The sequence below is a fragment of the Hemitrygon akajei genome, chromosome 1, assembly GCF_048418815.1.
Source record: "Hemitrygon akajei chromosome 1, sHemAka1.3, whole genome shotgun sequence".
Taxonomy (NCBI): Eukaryota; Metazoa; Chordata; class Chondrichthyes; order Myliobatiformes; family Dasyatidae; genus Hemitrygon; species Hemitrygon akajei.
Window position 1 is genome coordinate 205,415,640 of NC_133124.1, and position 19,274 is coordinate 205,434,913.

Here is a 19,274-nt window from a genome sequence, read left to right on the forward strand (position 1 = left end):
GGGATTGGACACACTAGAGGCAGGAAACATGTTCCCGATGCTGGGGGAGTCCAGAACCAGAGGCCACAGTTTAAGAATAAGGGGTAGGCCACCCAGAGAGTTGTGGATCTATGGAATGCTCTGCCTCCGAAGGCAGTGGAGGCCAATTCTCTGGATGCTTTCAAGAAAGAGTTAGATAGAGCTCTTAAAGATAGCGGAGTCAAGGGATATGGGGAGAAGGCAGGAACAGGGTACTGATTGTCTATGATCAGCCATGATTACAGTGAATGGCGGTGCTGGCTAGAAGGGCTGAATGGTCTACTCCTACACCTATTGTCTATTGTCTACTGAGTAGAATTAGACCATTCGGCCCATTGACTGTAAAACTAAGGATTCCCTGTAAAACAGAAAGGACAGAAGTTCAGAACTAACTGTAGCACAAATTACTGAAAATCTATTGAACATTTACAAACAGCTGATTATACAAACATATAAACAAGCATAAGGAAAGCAAACCTATAAGAAGTTAGCAATTAGTAAAGCAATTAGTAACAATTTAGAGCATTAATCCACCATTGGCTAAGCTGACATATGACCATATGATACAGGACATGTCTGGATTCCAAAAAGGCAGCAGAATAGTGAGGCCAAGTGAACATAAAATGCCTGGACCTACCTTGCAGTAAGCAAAACTCACTGTATGTTCACGGGTACTATGCTGTACTTCATTTAATGGATTAAAAATCTGGAGGGATTCAGGAACATGAATTCAAATCCAGCTTCAATGGTTGGGAAGTTAAACACAGTTAATTAAATTAGATTTTGTAAAAACCAACAGTCAGCGCCATGTAATGATGTGTTTGTAATAAACGCTGGCTAGATTTTTAAAGCTTTCGTAAATGTGTGAAGTCTACCAACCTAATCAAAATCAAGGTCTAAATCAAGTTTATTGTCATATGGACAAGGACATGAGCGCCACGATGGTGTAGCAGTCAGTGCAATGCTATTACAGCTCAGGGCATCGGAGTTCAATCCCAGCATCCTCTGTAAGGAGTCTGTACTTACTCCCCGTGGGTCTTTTCCAGGTGCTCTGATTTTCTCCCATAATCCAAAGACGTACTGGTTAGTAGGTCAATTGGTCACTGGAAATTATCCTGGGATTAGGGTAGGGTTAAATTGGAGGGTTGCTGGTAGTGCAACTCGAAAGGCTGGACAAGCCTATTCCACACTGTCTCTCCAAAATAAATAAATGTATTCACAGGAACAATGGAAAACTTATTTACAGGTACATAGTATCGAGAGACAAAATATTCACAAGAAAAACATAAATTAAACATAAAGTGTACAAAATTATACAAGAGAAATCATAATTAGGATAGAAAATGTGACAGCTATTAAGGTTTAGGCTGCCTGTACCTCTTATGGTCTCTCATTTTTCCCAAGTTGGGAAAGTCTAGGACCAAAGGGTGCTATCTCAGAACAGAAGGACACTGTTTTAGAATTGAGATGAGGCAGAATTTCTTTAGCCAGAGGGTGGTGAATCTGTAGAATTCATTGCCACAGAAAGCAATGGAGGCCAAGTCATTGGGTATATTTAGAGTGAAGGCTGATAACTTCTTGATCAGTTTGGGCATCAAAGGTTATGGGGAGTGGGCAGGAGAATGGGATCGAGAGAGAAAAATAAATCAGTCATGAGTGAATGGCAGAGTAGACTTGATGGACTGAATGGCCTCTCTGTCTTATAGGGTCATTCAGAAAATTCAAGGGGAACTTTCAGGCAGGCAGTAAATGTTGCCCTTGTCAGCGGTGCTCGCATCCCGAGAAAGAACTTTAAAAAGTTATTTCTAGCAATGGGTACATGAATAATCTATCCTTGATCAAGCAGTCAAAGTTACTCATGCAAACAAGCTGTGGGGGAGTGGTTAACATTATTTTCTTGTAACCCAGTCTCCAGTTTGGAAACACAACATGGCTGACATGCTGGCCTGTTGACTTTGATGAATCTGCCAGCTTCTATTCACTGACTGCTGGGTGAGACCACAGGGGAAATATGAACGCTGTCAATCACACTCCATGGAGAAGTGCCTGCTGCCAACTGATCTGGCTCACGTTTGGAGCTACTGGGAGTCTCAGCAGCCCACACTTGACCTGCCCCATCTGCCAACGCTAGCAATGACAGAGAAAAGCATTGTAAATCACAACTAGAATGAAAAGCATTTGCACTTTAGATTTACATTAATACTAATTGTTTTTCTTTCCTGTTATTCTTAACAGACCAGCCACCAGTGCAGGAGGTGCAACCTCAAAGTGAGTATGCATAATGATTCCAATTTTAATTATTTAGAAAACTTAGGCAAAAAAAATTCAGAGGAGGCAGTTTCTGCGGGCTTTCGTAGCTTAATGAACCTGGAAAAAGTTATCTATCGCCTCCAGCTATTTTAATGTCTTCTGCCATTCTGCTCTCAGTTGCCTTCTTTCCGAGCTAGCAGGGCATTGTAAGTTATTCTTCTGAAGCTTAAGAATCAGCTATGACAACAAAGAGTCTCTGTTGTGCTGGCTATGTAGAAGGACATCTCCCATCACTTTATAATGAGGCATAGACCAGATCATTTTGTATGCCTTTCATATTTTAATACGCTCTACTCTGCACACCTCAACGGCTTGAGAATTCACCTCCATGCCTTAGGAGCGGGCGTCAGCCTTTGCAATTTGTAGATACCTTGCCCGTAAGCTTGATGAAACCAAGTCTCACAAACATTTTATCACAGCCAGCAATTACAACGGGTTTTCTCTTCAAGTGAAAAACATTTCTCTTTCTTGACGTCGTTTCCTTTTTGCAAAGCAGCCCTGGCTTCGGTATGGAAAACCTTGGGAATGGGCTGCAAAAGCAACAATCAGCTTGACTTCCAAATCGCATATTACAAACTGGAATAAGGATATCGAAGGAGCTTTCTACCCATTAAAATTAATATTCACACACAATTGCCTTAAAAACACCTGGCATGTAATATTGCAAGCTGGCCATTGGTGTAGTAGCATCAGATCTGGACTTCGAGGCCAGTGGTCCTGGGTTCAACTTTTGCCGACTCCTCGAATACTTTCCATTCACACTGGGTTGAATGTCGAGCTAGCGACTCGACCTCGTAAAAAACAGACAAAATGCTAAGGAAACCGTGAAGTTGCCACCTGATGCGTCAGAAGGCATGGAGAGGAATAACAAAGACAGTGTAATATTGTGCAGCAGGAGCTTAAATTCTCAAAGTGCTGCTGTTCCTAGTCTTAGAAAGGATCCATTGTGGACTGCTTGCTCATGCATTCAAGGTTCTTTGACCAATGTCCTCACAACAAACCTTGGCAAGATAAGGAATTAAAATCCAGAAAACAGACTCAGCAATGGAAAGTGTTCACGTCACATGTATCTAGTATTTAACAGAAGAATTAACATATCAGTTCAAATAGCAAACTTAATAATTCAGTTCAAAGACATGAGGTATCACTGTGTAAATTTTAGTTTATGCAGATAACTGTGGATCTGAATAAATTCACCTCTTGCCTTGAGAAAATCAACACCTTTCCCCATCTCCTGACTGCTGAGGATTTAGATAGCTTCTACCGTTTTGCCCTGTGGGGCTACCCAATAGAGACATGAGGTCACAGCAGGCAGGGATAGAGAATAAGAGAGTTGCTTTAGATGCCGAGGAGCATGAAATTAAATACATTTTTTGCTTTTCTGTAACATTAAGAAAGAAGTGTGAGGTAAATCATAAAGGCATAGAGTCCCAGAGCAGGGAAAAAGGCCATTCAGCCTGCTGTGTCAATGCCAGCCATCAAATACATACCTACACTAATGTCATTGACCAATACAGGGACTGCCCAGGTTATGGAAAGCCAACTGCATGCAGATTTACTCATAGATTTTTAAAGAATTTTTCAAGATTGTAATAGCAGTAATAGTAATAATAATAGCAGTTTAACACAATCTGATTACTTACACAGGCACAATCGAGCAACAAACATCATTCATCAAAATCTTGCTTTTAAAATACAAACTCAGAAGTGAAATTGCGCCTTACTATAAATACAAGCCTGATCCAGTTTTAGAGTCAGAATACCGTAAATTATATTATGACCGGTCAGCTATTACAGACAGGACAATCCATAATAACCACCTGGATAATATAATACAGGATAAACAAGAAAGAACAACTTATTTAATAGATATAACCATTCCAAACACAGATAACTTACAGAAATCAATACGTGACAAAAACACCAGAAATATGCTGAATTAAAACAGGAAATTGATAGACTTTGGAACATGAACAGGGCATGCATTGTCCCAATAGTAATATTTGTGACTGGGTGTCACCCCAAAGGCACTGCATAATAGTATTAAACAATTAGGACTACACAGTAATATCTACTGTATGTAAATCTTCAGAAAGCCACAGTACTAAGCACCACTAGAGTAGTCCAGGAGTTCTTAGTAATTGCCAGCGAGCATGCTTGGCTACGCCCTTACCACAGGGTAAACCAGCCTGTGCTGAGATAAAAAAAAATAAACCATTATAACAGTAGGACAATCTGTAATAACCATCCAGGTACAATTATACAGTATAAACAAGCAAGAACAATTTACTTAATAGATATAGCCACTCCAAACGCACATGACTTACAGAAATCACTGTGAAAAACACCAGAAATATGCTGAATTAAAAGAGGAAATTGAAAGACTATGGAACATGAACAGGGCATGCATTATGCCGATAGTACTGGTGTCATCTCAAAGGCACTATACAATGACATTAAATAATTTGAGCTACACAATATCATCTGTGTAAGTCTTCAGAAAGCCACAATACAAAACTGCACTAGAATAGTCCTAAAGTTCCTAGCAATTGAGAAATGAGTGTGCTTGGCTCTGCCTGTAATTCAGGGTTTACCAGCTTGAGCGGAGAAAAACGAAAAATACAATAATAGTAAGAATGAAATGTTTCATGATATTCATTAATGACAAGACAGAGTATATAATCTATCAAAATAATTATTGGTGCTGCTAGGGCGAATATTTCATGATATGAAAGAACTGCAGGAAGTGCACGTAGAGCGGTGTAAAATGGGTAGCCACAGAAAATCAACGTTCCTGACTTATGCAGAAATTGCATAGGGACATCTCTCAGGAACAGACATAAGCCAGACACAGCCTGGATTTTGGTCCATAGCTTTAATGCCATGGCATTCAAAGGCTCATCTAAATACTCCTTTGATGTTGCAAGACTTGCTGCATTCACCATTCTTGCCGAGGGCACGTTCCAGATTTCAACTGCTCTCTGGTTGGAAAAAAACTCTTTGTTATATCCCCTCTAAGATCTAGTGTCCCCGAAGTTAAACTTTTTAACTCTGGTTAAAAACGCTTCTATTAAGGAGAAATATTTCTTACCGTTGCCCTTATCCATGCCCTTCCTCATTTTGAATATTTCAGTCAGATTTTCTTCGTACATTTCTGATTGCAGGAAAGTGGAGCCAGCACCTCAGCTTCTTCTGAAATGTTCCACCCCAGGCAACATCTTTCTGGTTTTGTTAGGGGAAGTGCAGAGGCAAGACATAGCATGAAATGTGGCCTTTGTTTAGGTTGGAGGTTAAGAAAAAGGAGATCTTGCTACAATTGTCGAGGGTGCTGGTGAGGCCACACTTATAACTCAGAATATGATTTTGGTCTCCACAACTAAAAAAAGGATATAGTAAATTTGGAGGCAGTCCAAAGGAAATTCAATTATCCTTGAAACCCCTTTTTACTGGGCATCTCTGGAAATGCAGCTCATTAGCCCTCGCTAACAGCCACTGGACTCTGCGGCAAGAAACCCACCTTTATCAGGCTTTGTACGTCTAGGGTGTATACGACTTTGGTCCTGCCAAATCTGTAAGGTTGGGATGTCACACCCACCCAAACCCCGGTTTGTGTGAATGCCGTGTGATTTACTGCCCCCAGCAATCGCCTGTCAGCAAGAAATAACAGATCGTACACTGCATGCAATTATAAAGAAGTAGATTTAAGAATGTTAACTTAAGCAACCAGTTATTAAAGGACAGAAAGGAAAAAACCAAAAAGGGCCCATTATACTTAAACAGTCACATGCACACGGTGGAGCTCCGCTCTTCCAGAACCCATTGTCTTTGAGACACACACTGTCTCCGAATATCACTCGAAATCCATCTTGAGTAAACAGGCTCTCGCACGGGCGTGTTGGTCCTACCTCCTTGAAGCCATTCATCTGCACAAAGCACCTTGTGCAACAGGGATGGCCTCCTCAGCCACCTTCCCTCCTGTCTTCTCCCAACTCCTGCCAACAAAGACCTCGACCCACACCAGTGTTCTCCAGAACCTTCTCCCAGTTCCACCATCCTGATTGGCTGACACTGCATTCCTAAGCTGAGCAACAAAGCCTCTTAACTCAGCTCAAACCCAGACAGGGTGAAAGCAGAAGGGACTGTTCTTACAGAACTGCTAAAATGAAATACTACAGCTTAGCAGTAAAAGTCTTAACCAGGGTTTACATCTAAAAGAAGCTAGGGAATTTGGTTCTATAATCTTTAGAGTTTAGAACAAGGAGAGGGAATTGTTACTTCTAGTTTTTTTATTTAACGATACAGTGTGGACTTGCCCTTTCCGGTCTTCAAGCCACACCGCCCCAGCGACCCCACAACCCCAATTAACCCTAACCTAACCACGAGACAATTTACAACGGCCAATTACCTACCTCGTACGGCTTTGGACTGTGGGAGGAAACCGGAACTCCTCGGGAAAACCCATACATTCCACAGGAGGGACGTACGGAGGATCCTTACAGAACAGCACCAACATTCAACCCTAAACTCCAGAAAGCCCTGACCTGCGATAGCGTTGCATTAACCACTACACTACCACGGTGCCCCCGTCTGATCTGATACGATTATCCAACCCAGCAATGGTGGAGGCCAGATCATTTGGATATATTCAAGGTGGAGATAGGTAAATGTTTGGAAGGCTGAGGAAGTGAGGGTCATGGGGGAACTGACACAGGAGGTTAAGTTGAAACCAGCATAGACCAGCCAGGTTCATATTGAATAGGAGAGGATTGAGAAGCTTGTGATTACTCCCACTCCTTTTGTCCCTATGTTCCTGTGGATTCAAAATAGTCCAACCTGTGTAGAATATGAAAGGGCGGGCAGTAACTCTGGTTAAGGAAACATCCACGGTACCTTTTGGCTGAGCGAACAAAGTGAGCGGTTGTGACTGAACATAAGAAGAGCACCATCACGCTAAAACCACACAAACCATCAGCGGGTTCACAGCTGCAGCACTTGTATCCGAACACGGTCGCCACATCACAAAAATATGTGATTGTATCAGGGAGATTTCAAAGTGAATTTGCAAGCATTTTGCCAGGGGTGAAAAAATCATGAGGTGCAGCACTTTTGAATAGCTAGAATAAATAAGTTGGAGTAAGTTTACTTGCTTGAAGTTCCTGTGGTTAACATCAAACTTACTAGACCCTGTTGGATACATTACAACACCCTCCCCCTGTGATTTTATCTCTCCCTGTCTATGTAATCTTCGGCAGCTGTGTCTTCAGCTACCGTGCCCTCAAGATCTGCAGTTCCTTCCCTAAACTCCACTGCTTGTCTCTTTGATCCTTAAAACCTCTGGATCAAACTTATCTGGTCCATGTAGACGGCTTTAATCTTTGATCTTACTGCTCTGAAGCAATTTTGAACTGCCAGTCATCTCCTTGGGTCAGGGACATTTCGACAGAACGGGGGGGATGAGTGGAGTGGTTACAGCTTTCGACAAAGATAAAGTGTGAATCAGAATCAAGTTTATTCTCATTGACGTACACTGTATCAGCTATACCTGTACACCTGCTCGTTAATGCAAATATCTAATCAGCCAACTATGTGGCAGCAACTCAGTCATAAAAGCGTGCAGACATAGTCAAAAGGTTCAGTTGGTTGTTCAGATCAAACAACAGAAAGGGGAAGAAATGTGATCGAAGTGACTGTTGGTGCCAGACAAGGCAGTTTGGGTATCTCAGACGCAGCTGATCTCCTGGGATTTTCATGCAACAGTCTCTGGATTTTACAGGGAATGGTGCAGGAAAGAATAAACATCCAGTGAGCAGAAGTTCTGCAGGTGAAAGTGTCTTCTTAATGAGAGAGGTCAGAGGAAAATAGCCAGGATGTTTCAAGCTGACAGCAAACTGACAGTAACTCAGATAACCGCACTTAACAACAGTGGTGTGCAGAGGAGCATCTCTGAATGCACAACACATGGAACATAGAAGGAGATGGGCTACAGCAGCAGAAGATCATGAACGTACACCCAGTGGCCACTTTATTATCTACAGGTGTTACATAATAAAGCAGCCACTGAGTGTATGTTGTGGAATTTGTTTGGTGGTAGCAGTACAGGGCAATGCATAAAATATACTATAAATTACAATAAGGACATATAAAGAAGTAAATAAATAGTGCAAAATAAGCAAGATGTTGAGGTAGTGTTCATGGGTTCGTGGGCCATTCAAAAATATGGTGGTGGTAGTGAAGAAGTTGTTCTTAAAGCAATGAGTGTGCATTTATAGGCTCCTGTGTCTGCTAGGTGAAAGGTAAGAGATTAAGTGGAAATTGGTTCAGGTTAATAAGGGAATTGAGTACTGATCTTTGGGACAAAATCACTACAGATTCTAAAGATGCTGGAAATCCAGAGGAACTCACCCAAAATGTTGGAGGAGCTCAGAAGCTTCTATGAAAAGGAGTAAGGGGTCGATGTTTCATGACGAGACTCTGATCCTGATGAAGGATCTCGTCCCACAATATTGACTCTTTACTGACATTAGGAAAACATCTTTAGAAACAGATGAGAAAGAGACATGATTCATAATGGGAAATGATGAGCAGGTTGTTTATGTGAAGCTAGAAAACTCAACGTTCACACCAGAAAGTTACAAAAGACCTGGATGAAAGTAACATATTCCTCTTCAAGAGTACATTGGACCTTGCTATAGTAGTGGTAAAGATTGAATTCAAACAGATCAAAATAGCAGTGGGCTTAAGAATTAAAGTGACATAGCTTAGGATCAACCCAGACCTTTTCATCTCAAAATCTATAAAATGCATTCCTAATGGTCAGTGCAGTGGCAGGGTGGAGATAAGTCACTACTAAAGGAGGTGCAAGGCACTCCTTCCCTCCACTAGCCCACAGGTCACCTGCTTAGCCTCCCAATCAAGGTCATTTGAAGCCATAGGAGTAGGTGGTGGACGGTCGTATGAGCAGGTGGTGCATATCGCAAATCTTGGTTTTGCGACCACTGATGCCAGGTAGACAATCTCTGAAGAGTATTGATAATGGCTGGGATCACCCGTCTTGTAAAGGCACTGCCCAGAAGAAGGCAATAGCAAACAACTTCTGTAGAAAGAAATGCTGAGAACAATCATGTTCATGGATAGAGAGAAGAAGACCATGGTTGCCCACATCATATGACACAGAACATAATGTTATAACATAGAACAATACAGCACAGTACAGACCCTTTGGCCCACAATGTTGTGCTGACCCTTAAACCCTGCCTCCCATGTAACCCTCCACCTTAAATTCCTCCATATACCTGTCTGGTAGTCATGATGATGAATAGTCAGTACTGATGTTCTGATCTGATCTATCTTAACCTATCCCTATATAGCCATCTGGTTTATAACTTACTACTACACCCTGTTCACCCAGAACATAATCCTTCCAAGACATTAACTAGTTCAGAACAGGAAGAGCTATAATGTCTGTACCAAGCATTGTAAATTAGTCCCTTCTGTCTGCACATGACCCATCTCTCTCAATCCAGTGCATATTCATATGCCCATCGAAAAGCCTTTTGAATGCCAATATCATATCAGCTTGCCCTGACAACCTATTCCAGAAACATATCACCCACTTTATATCTTCCCCCCTCACCTTAAAGCTGTGCCCTCTCGTTTAAGACCCTGGGAGGAAGATTCTGACTTCTCGTAATTCTATAAACTTCTGTCAATCTGTCCGTAGGATGACTTGTGGGGAAGAGAGAACAGCTCACCTCTTTGTGGACTGTGGGTTTGCAAAGAGGGTGTTGGGAAAGGTGAAAGGGCCTATGGCATGGTTCATCCAGAGCTGCTGCGTGACAAAGGACTCTCTGACCTACTGGCTGTTCCCAGGGACACACTGGGAGACGAACATCAGGTGCCGCTGGCTGATCATCAACTCGGCGAAAGGCTGCCTGAAACTTGTTGGATCTGCCAGCGCATCGGGATATCCATGGAGGAACGCTGCCAACTGGGACGTTCCAGGCAGCGGGCGTACGTGCTGAGGGACACGCTGAAGCTCAGTGCAGCCATCACAATGGCTCGGTGGTGAAGGACCACAGCGTAGGCTTCTTCTCCTATTGAAGGGAGAGGGGCTGGGTTGGGGAAGGAAGCCCCTTAATTATTATTGCAGCGGTATTACACCCCAGAGTGGCAGCAGTGCTATTGATGTGTACGAATGGAAGAGGTCAGTACAGAAAGCATTGGCAATGAATATAAAGGCTGAAAATGCACTGAACAGTTTATTATAAGATATATTTTTATTAACAATAAAGTTCACTTTCTTAAAAAAAGAACTTTAATCAAGTTTACCCTCAACACTCAAGAGAAAGCAACCCAAAGCCAGAGTCAAAGTAAATTTATTGCCAACAATAATAATAACTACTTAGCACCTTTTGTACATTAAGATGCAGGCTCAAAGTGCTTTACATTAGTTGTAAGGATTAGTCAATATAGTCATAAAAGTATGAGACAAAATTAATAATCATAAGGAAAGACAAGCATATAGAATAAAATTTGATCTAATATACCAAATCAGATAAAAGTAATCAACATCAACAGGCATTAAGTAATCTTATAAATAGGCCAAATTAAAAAAGTAAGTTTTTAAGAAGTGTTTCAAATTGTTCCGCAGTACTAACCCGGCTACCTCAGTCAGTGGAGTACTCCAGATTTTTGGTGCGTTCGAGCAAAAGGCTGCATCACCAGTTCTTACGTGCTTGGCTCTAGAAACACCAAGCAAACCGGTATTTGTGGATCTAAGATTAAGGGGAGAAAGACTCCAAAATATATGGAGGAGCTAGATTATTCAGTCTTAAGTTCAATTAAGTGTATTTTAAAATTGATCCTAAAGGACATGGGTAGCTAGTATAATAATGCTAAAACCACTGAAATGTGCTCAGAGTTCTTTTTTTTTGGTTAAGGTTCTTGCTGCTGCATTTCAAACAAGCTGAATCCAATTTATATATTTCTTAGACTGTACAGCAGAGAGTGCTTTGCAGTAGTGTATCAAAAAATCACAAAAGTGTCTATCAATTTTTCTGCAGCCTGTGATGTTATAAGAAATCAAAGGACAAATGGTTCAGATGGTTCAATTTAATATCAGAGAATGTATACAGTCTACAACCTGAAATTCTTACTCTTCACAGAAACATCCAAGAAACCCCAAAGAATGAATGATAATAATATCAGAACCTCAAGGCCCCCCACCCCCCAAGCACAAACAGCAGCAGAACCATCGACCCTCATACAGTACACGTTACCATATGGTACCTCGAGATTCTTTCCCTTGCAGACATGAACAGGAAAATAAAGTTATATATAATTTATCAAAATTATACTTAATGAAGACTGTCAAACAACTAATGTGCAAAAGAAGGAAAAATGCGCAAACGAAAATAAATAAACAATGCTGTGAACATGAATTGCTGCCAGACTTTCCTGCTTCTCTCTCAGCTTGAACAACGCTGACTGTCCGTTGCTTAGGGTGGTCTCTGCACTTTTATCAAACAACAGGTGACATTCTGGGAGCGATGTGGAGCCATACTCCTAAACAGCAGTGCACTGGTTGTATTTATAAATATAACCCCCATCATAAATGATGCATTGACTGAAATAATTCAAATATGTGAGCTAAATGAGTTTGTACAGAAATAACTCATTTTGTTACACACAGCAGGTTGCAACTTAATGAATCTTGTTCTTATTGCTTTGTAAGATGCGCTGGCGTTTATTTTCCTTTAAACAGCTGTAACTGGTTAATTGTCTTCAGGTGGATTAAGTGATATAATCATTAGATATTATGGGGAGATTCATTACAAAAGAATGTTTGCTAATCCTGCTGTGACTGCAATCAAACTGTCAACAGTGACACGCTGGAGTACAGGCAGCTGTAGTGGGCACCAGAATGCCTGTGATTGCACCAATACTGAGATGCTTCTACCTCTCTTTAATACTCTCTTGCGGTGAATCTTATACAGAGCTGAATTACACTCGGTGGTCACTTTATGAGGTACCTCCTGCACCTGATAAAGTGGCCATTCGTGGCCTTCTGCTGCTGTCGCCCATCCACTGCAAGGTTAGACATGTTGTGAGTTCAGAGATGCTCTTTTGCGCACCACCTTGTGTTATTTGTGTTATTGTCACCTTCTTGTCAGCTTGAATCAGTCTGGCTATTATCCTCTGTCCCCTCTCATTAACAAGGCATTTTTTTTCCCCACAGAACTGTCACTCACAGGATTTATTTTTTGTTTCTTGTATGGTTCTCTGTAAACAGTAGAGACTATGGTGTGTGAAAACCCCAGGAGATTAGCAGTTTCTGAGATACTAAAACCACTGTATCTGTCACCAACAATCATTCCACAGTCAAATTCACTCAGACCACATTTTTCCCCCTTGTGATGTTTGGTCTGAATCACTTGACCATGTCTGTGGGTTGTTAAGTATTGAGCTGCTACAACGTGATTAGCTGATTTGCATTAATGAGCAGGTGTACAGGTGTACCTAATAAAATGGTCTCAGAGTGTAACTGGGCTTCTTCGCGTCTAACCTGTTCCATTCAAGGCCCATCTATTAAGTCTTAAGCAGCCTATACGCTGCATGATGCCACCAATAGAAATGACAGGTTTGGATCTCCGTCCATTTTCTTATCGTTAGGGTCCTTCCGGGAGTGAGGGATGACAAGTTTTCTTAATTCCAAGATTTCAGTTTGTTTTACAGTACAAACAAGCATAAAAAATACTATGTAACCTAAAGAAAGAGCTGAGAAATGATGCTAAGAGGTGTAAAGACAAAGGAAGCCAAGATGGCATCTCTGAAAAATCCATCGCTTTTATAGAAAAAATCGACCCTCATACAGTACACGTTACCATATGGTACCTCGAGATTCTTTCCCTTGAAGACATGAACAGGAAAATAAAGTAATATATCATATAATTTATATTATATACTGTCCTCTTTAATATTATTTATTGTAATGCCGGTACTGTTTTTTTGTGCACTTTATGCAGTCCAGTGTAGGTCTGTAGTCTAGTGTAGCTTTCTCTGTGTTTTTTTTTATTACATAGTTCAATCTAGTTTTTGTACTGTGTCATGTAAACCATAGTCCTGAAAAACGTTGTCTCATTTTTACTAAGCACTGTACCAGCAGTTATGGTCGAAATGACAATAAAAGTTGACTTGACTTGACTTGATAAGATAAAGAACTTCATTAGATAGGAATGAATTAATTACTACGTAATTGAACCAGTTACATCACGTGGGTAATGTGCTAATATTTAGAGAATGGAAAATGAGAAAGGTAATAAATTGTTAGTTTAACTGCTATACTGCTTTCTGCCAGTGAGTGTAAAAAACACGAGTTTGTTAAAAAGTACAAATTTTATAAAAGGCATTATTTTAAAAACATGGTTTCCGGCATCAGGATTGTGTCATTAATCTGAGTCTCTCACATCAAAGTCAAAGTCAGTCTCCAGTTGGGTAATTACCCCAGAAGCCTACAATCTAGATTGACAACACCTGGGTGACAGCACTGTTAAAGCAAGACACCTCACAAATGGAGTGTAAGCAATCACTTGAGACAATTTGCAAGATGAGTTCGCCTCAGTGTCCTGGCCAATATTTGTCCACTAGTCAAATACTAGACTATTGAACTCTATGATAGATTATCTGCTCATTATGATGTTGCAGATCAATTCTGGGAGCTTGCTGAGCAGAGGTTAACCTTGGAGACACTGCAAAAATCATTTGTTGACTTACAGTACTTTGGACCGAGGTGAAGGAATGAGGAGGGGAGAGGAGGAGTACAAACCTTTTCCTTTTTCCACATAACAGTCCAGAGAGATGTAAGTGCTGGGATGAAATTGTATCTCTTTCCACCCCATGATATTGTTCATCTTACTGCGAATGAGAACTTGGCATTTTCCTTGTTGCTTAAAAATATGAGGGAAAAATTGATGCCTTCATTTTCAAAAGACCCAAGACATCTCAGAGAGATATCGAGTCACAGAGAAATGTAGCTGACTGAATCTGTGGTGACCGTCACAAATCCCACTGCAATCCCATATTCTCTTGCCCAGATTCTCCCACACTGACACCTAGGGAATAATTCAAAGGTTAATTAACCTATTGATCTTTGCAGCTTTGGGATAAGAGAGGAAACCAGGCAATCAGAAGGAGAATGTACCAGCTCCTTGCAGTACCAGAGGTTGGAATTGAACCTGGATCAATTTGAGGGGTTTCAAGGACTCTTTACAACTCACATTCTCAGAATTATTTTTATTTTCACCATTTGTCTTCTCTTGCACATTGGTTTTTTTGTCAGTCTTTGCTTATATATAGTTTTTATAAAATTCTATTTATTCTTTTGGCTATAAATGTCTGCATGAGAATGACTCTCAATGTGCAGTAACATGTGCACACTGTACTTGGATAACACTCAACATCAGATTTTTTTAGGTTGCTTACTCAGAATTTTTTTTTGTTTATGAAAGACCGCTTGAAGCTGAACACAAATATAATTTTAGACTATTTGTATCACATAGGAATCTGGAGAAGCAAGAAATTATTTTTTATTGAATATAATGTGTTAGTTGCATAATGGTGCTGATGCTTTGCAATAGTTCAACTAAGCTAAAAATGTGCCGTTAATGATTTTTGTTTGAACTCACTATCTGCAGCTTCTTGCTTAAGTGTCCAACAATAATCAGCAAGCATTGATGGATTCCAGTTGCCCTGATACTATTTCTCAATGACTGCAATGTCTTAGTGAAACCTTTCACTGTGCTCATCACTGACAGAGGCCAAGGTTTGCGGGGAAGAATTCTAAATGGGAATGTATAATATGAATCCTTAGTGACATGTTGCACTTCATGGTTTTCTATCTTTGAAGCATGTTGTCAACCAGCAGAACGTAGTTTGGTACTCTGTAGTCGCCAAGAAAATTTTCAACAATATCTTGAATGCTTTCCATGCAATTTTCTCTGGTCCCAATAGAGGTTCTTCAAATTCCCTGTCATTGATGACCTGGTTGATTCGTGGACCAACAAAAATGCCTTCTTTAATCTTGGCATCTGTGATTCTGACTTATATTATGCATTGAAATTAAAAATACAGGGGATTTCAAAAAAATAGTGCGTGATAGGGAAATTTCATGGCGATTTTCATGATCAGTAGCTCAAAATCCATAAGATACACCCAAAAGTATTCAGAAGCAAAATCTTTGTTGTCCAGTGTAATAGATCTATGTTGAACTTACTTTGAATTTTGGACTTTGTGTCTCCAGCGCTGTGAGACAGCTGTGCCACATGTGCTGCCCGGAGCACTCAGATGTGAAAGAGCAAGAATAGAGGCTAACAACTACAATTTTTCATCTAATTCTTTTGTCTTCTTGCCCAGGTATCGAGATCAACAGTGATGTGGCATTATACTCCGGGCTCGGGGCCGCAGTGATCGCAGTCACTATGCTTGTGGTGGGCATCACGCTGTATCGGAGAAGTCAGAGTGAATATGGTGTCGATGTTATCGACTCTTCGGCCCTTACTGGTGGTTTCCAGTCTTTCAATTTCAAAACAGTCAGGCAGGGTTAGTGTGCTGCACAGTTTCAAATGGACTATTACAGGTTTGCTTGATTGAATAATTTGTGCTGAATGACCTTCTTGGTCAACGCTCCATAACGGCGTTATTGGAAGTCAATTAACATGGACATGGGATGTGTTGTGACTGTGACTGAGCCAAGTGGAGACTGGACGTCGAGATATAAAAGGTCTTTTTTTTCAGGAGATGCTCTCTGAACTCAAATATATCAAGTTTTGATACTCTTAAGAACAAAAATAACAGCAGGTGATTGAGCACAATTTCAATAGTTACAATAACATCTATTGAATTACAGTTTTCACAATAGGAACACGTCCTAGCTATCACTGAATATTCAAACATTTTTGTTAGACTCCAGACACCTAAAATTAATTCTGTGAGGACCAACTCTCTAGGTGCAGTAAACGTCCCAATTATTAAGACTAGAAAGTCTGCTGATGCTGGAAATCCAAAGCAACACACCCATTTTAATTTCACTTCCCTTTCCCATTCTGATATTTCTATCCATGACCTCCTCCACTGTCGTGATGAGGCCACACTTAGGTTGGTGGAACAACATCTTATATTCCGTTTGGGAAGCAGCCAAACTGATGGCATGAACATTGATTTCTCAAACTTCCGGTAATGCCCCCCACCTCCCCACCCTCCACCACTTCCCATCCCCTTTGCCCTCCCTCACTGTATTTTCTTGCCTGCCCATTGCCTCCCTCTGGGGCTCCTCCCCCTCTTTTCTTTCTTCCATTGCCTTCTGTCTCTTTCACCAATTAACTTCCGGGCTCTTTACTTCATCCCTCCCCCTTCAGGTTTCACCTATCACCTGGTGTCTCTCTCTCTCCCCACCACCACCTTTTAAATCTACTCCTCAGCAGTTTTTCTCCAGTCCTGCCGAAGGGTTTTGGCCCGAAACATCAATTGTTTACTCTTTTCCATAGATGCTGCCTGGCCTGCTGAGTTCCCGCAGCATTTTGTGTGCATCGCTCAGATTCCCAGCAACTGCAGATTCTCTCTTGCTTGTGACTGGACACACAAAATTCAGCAGGTCAGGCAGTATCTGTGGAAATGAACGAAGAGTTGATGTTCTGGCCTGAGACCCTTCTGAAAGGAAAGGGGAAAGACACCAGAATTAAAAGGTCGGGGGGGAGGGATGTGGGGAGAGGGAATCCCAATTATTGACTGACTGAGCAAATATGCCTGTGAGCATACTTGATGTGTTTAATTCTGGTTTAGAATCTGGAGCAGAAAGAAATGCTGGACAATCTCTTCAGGGCAGGCAGTACGTGTGGAGGGAAATGGGATGTCACGCTTTGGGTCTAGGTTCTTCATCTGGACCAAAATGTTGACTGGCCTTTCCCATGTCCAGATGCTGCTTGACCTGCTAAATTCCCCTAACATCTGCTTTATCACCACATTCCAACATCTGTAGTCTCTTGTGCCCATGTCAGATTTGGAACCTTCCTTGATCTGTGGAAAATAATTTAGCTGAAGGTGTCTCTGCTTAGTTTAATGTAGTCCAATTAACAAAGTCTCATTGACACACAATTGGCTGACATCTATGTTCTGTCGGTTTACAAAAAAACAAATCTCTTAAGTGGTGTTCCACTAATTTATAAGTAGTAGTCTGCACTCTGCTTGTTTACACAAAAGTTAGAACACTATAACACACAGAACAGGCCCTTTGGCCCATCATGTTCTGCTGACCTTTTAACGGTTAATCTAACCCTTCCCTCTCACACACTCCTCCATTTTTCTTTTTTTGTAGCCTGGGGAAAATACACACTTAGGACAACAAATACTTTTTCAGGTCTTTAATTCCTTTAGAAGTTTTAATGCAGAAAGAGGGTATCAGAATAAAAACAAACAAGTGATTTTTTTTTAAAAAAACACAGTTCCTCACTTTCACTATGGGTGAAATCAGGAAATGGAAATGGAAAAATCTGCACATCTGATTTCCTGTCCACTTGCATCCACAGTTGGATGTTTGGTGAGTTCCACCAGTGGTGTACGCTCCCTAGTAACATACGCACACACAAAAAAGTTACTGGAAGAACTCAGGCAGCATTTATGGAAAGGAATAATGAGTCGACATTTCGGGCTGAGAGCTCCTTGCTATCTAGTTTTGTGTAGTCAAGGAGCTCAAGAAATCCAACAAAGGCAGCAATCCAATAGGGGGCGAAATTCAGCGATTACAGAAACTCTCATCTTCTTATGATATAGAAGGAAGGTATTTGGCTCTTTGGTCTGTGCTGGCTCTCAGATCAAACCCATTCCCCTCATATTGCCTCCTTCTACTCCACCCCCCCCCCCCCCGTTCACTCACCTATGTCAAGCGGAGTTCACAGTGACTAACTAATCAGTGTGTTTGGGGTCCATTTCCAATGTTTGAGACCATTTCAGAAATCTAGTGGAATTATAATGGCCTCAGCTGCAGGAAGGAGGACATGATTATTTATTTATTTTTATTAGAGCTATAGCACAGTAACAGACCCCTTTGGCCCAAGAAGGCCTCTTTGCCAAATACACCCATGTGACCAATGAACTTACTAACCCGTATGACTTTGGAAGGTGGGAGGAAACTGGAGCACCTGGAGGAAACCCACGCAGTCACGGGGAGAACGTACATACTGCTTTCCAGCATAGGCAGGAATTGAACCCCAGTCGCTGGTGGTGTAAAGCATTACATTGAACGCTATGCTACCATGCCACTACGATACATCCCTACTTTTGTAGTGCTGATTCCACTGCCGTGTTTCAAATGCATGCCAACCGGGGGAAATGTTCTTCACATTGCCTTTTATGACTCATTGTTTCGTTACCGTTGTATTAGGAGAAGAATAGTGCTTCTGTAATTGATTTCTGATTACATCATTGTCTGAAAATCAGGGACCTCCTTTGCATTACCGCCAAAAATCAGTCACCTCCGACCACGGGAGACTGCAGGAAGGAATAGACTTTTGCTACTAATGGTTCAGGTGTGTCTTCCACACAGCTCCTTCAGGTCAGCTTGAGAGCTTGAGAGAGAAAGAGAAAGAGAGAGAGAAAAAGAGGGGGAGAGAGAAGAAGAGGGAGTGAGAGTAAAATAGAGAGAGATAGAGAGAGAAAGATAGAGATGGGAGACTTAGAGATAGAGAGATGGAGTAGAGAAGGCGGTAGAAATAGAGAGAGAGAGAGAGATAGAGAGAGATGGAGAGAATTAGAGAAAGATCGATATAGAGAGATGAAGTAGAGAGAGGTAGAAATAAAGAGAAAGAGCTAGAGATAGAGAGAAATAAAGAGAGATAGAGAGAAATAAAGAGAGAGATAGAGAGAGAGATTCTGAGGATTAATGTATCTTCAATTAA

The 19,274-nt window shown here is 41.2% G+C and overlaps 1 protein-coding gene across 7 annotated transcripts in view; it reads left to right on the top strand.

Annotated features, from left to right (window-relative positions):
- LOC140734734 (netrin receptor UNC5D-like) overlaps positions 1 to 19,274 on the top strand; it is an 820,373-nt gene that overhangs the window by 607,403 nt on the left and 193,696 nt on the right. For 5 of the 7 annotated variants that reach the window (XM_073059143.1, XM_073059196.1, XM_073059151.1 and 2 more), the window contains 2 exons: positions 2,254 to 2,286; positions 15,739 to 15,924. In XM_073059143.1, the coding sequence (XP_072915244.1) occupies positions 2,254 to 2,286; positions 15,739 to 15,924 (219 nt within the window). The remainder of the gene's footprint in view (positions 1 to 2,253; positions 2,287 to 15,738; positions 15,925 to 19,274) is intronic. The other 2 variants (XM_073059171.1, XM_073059181.1) reach the window with 1 other exon arrangement.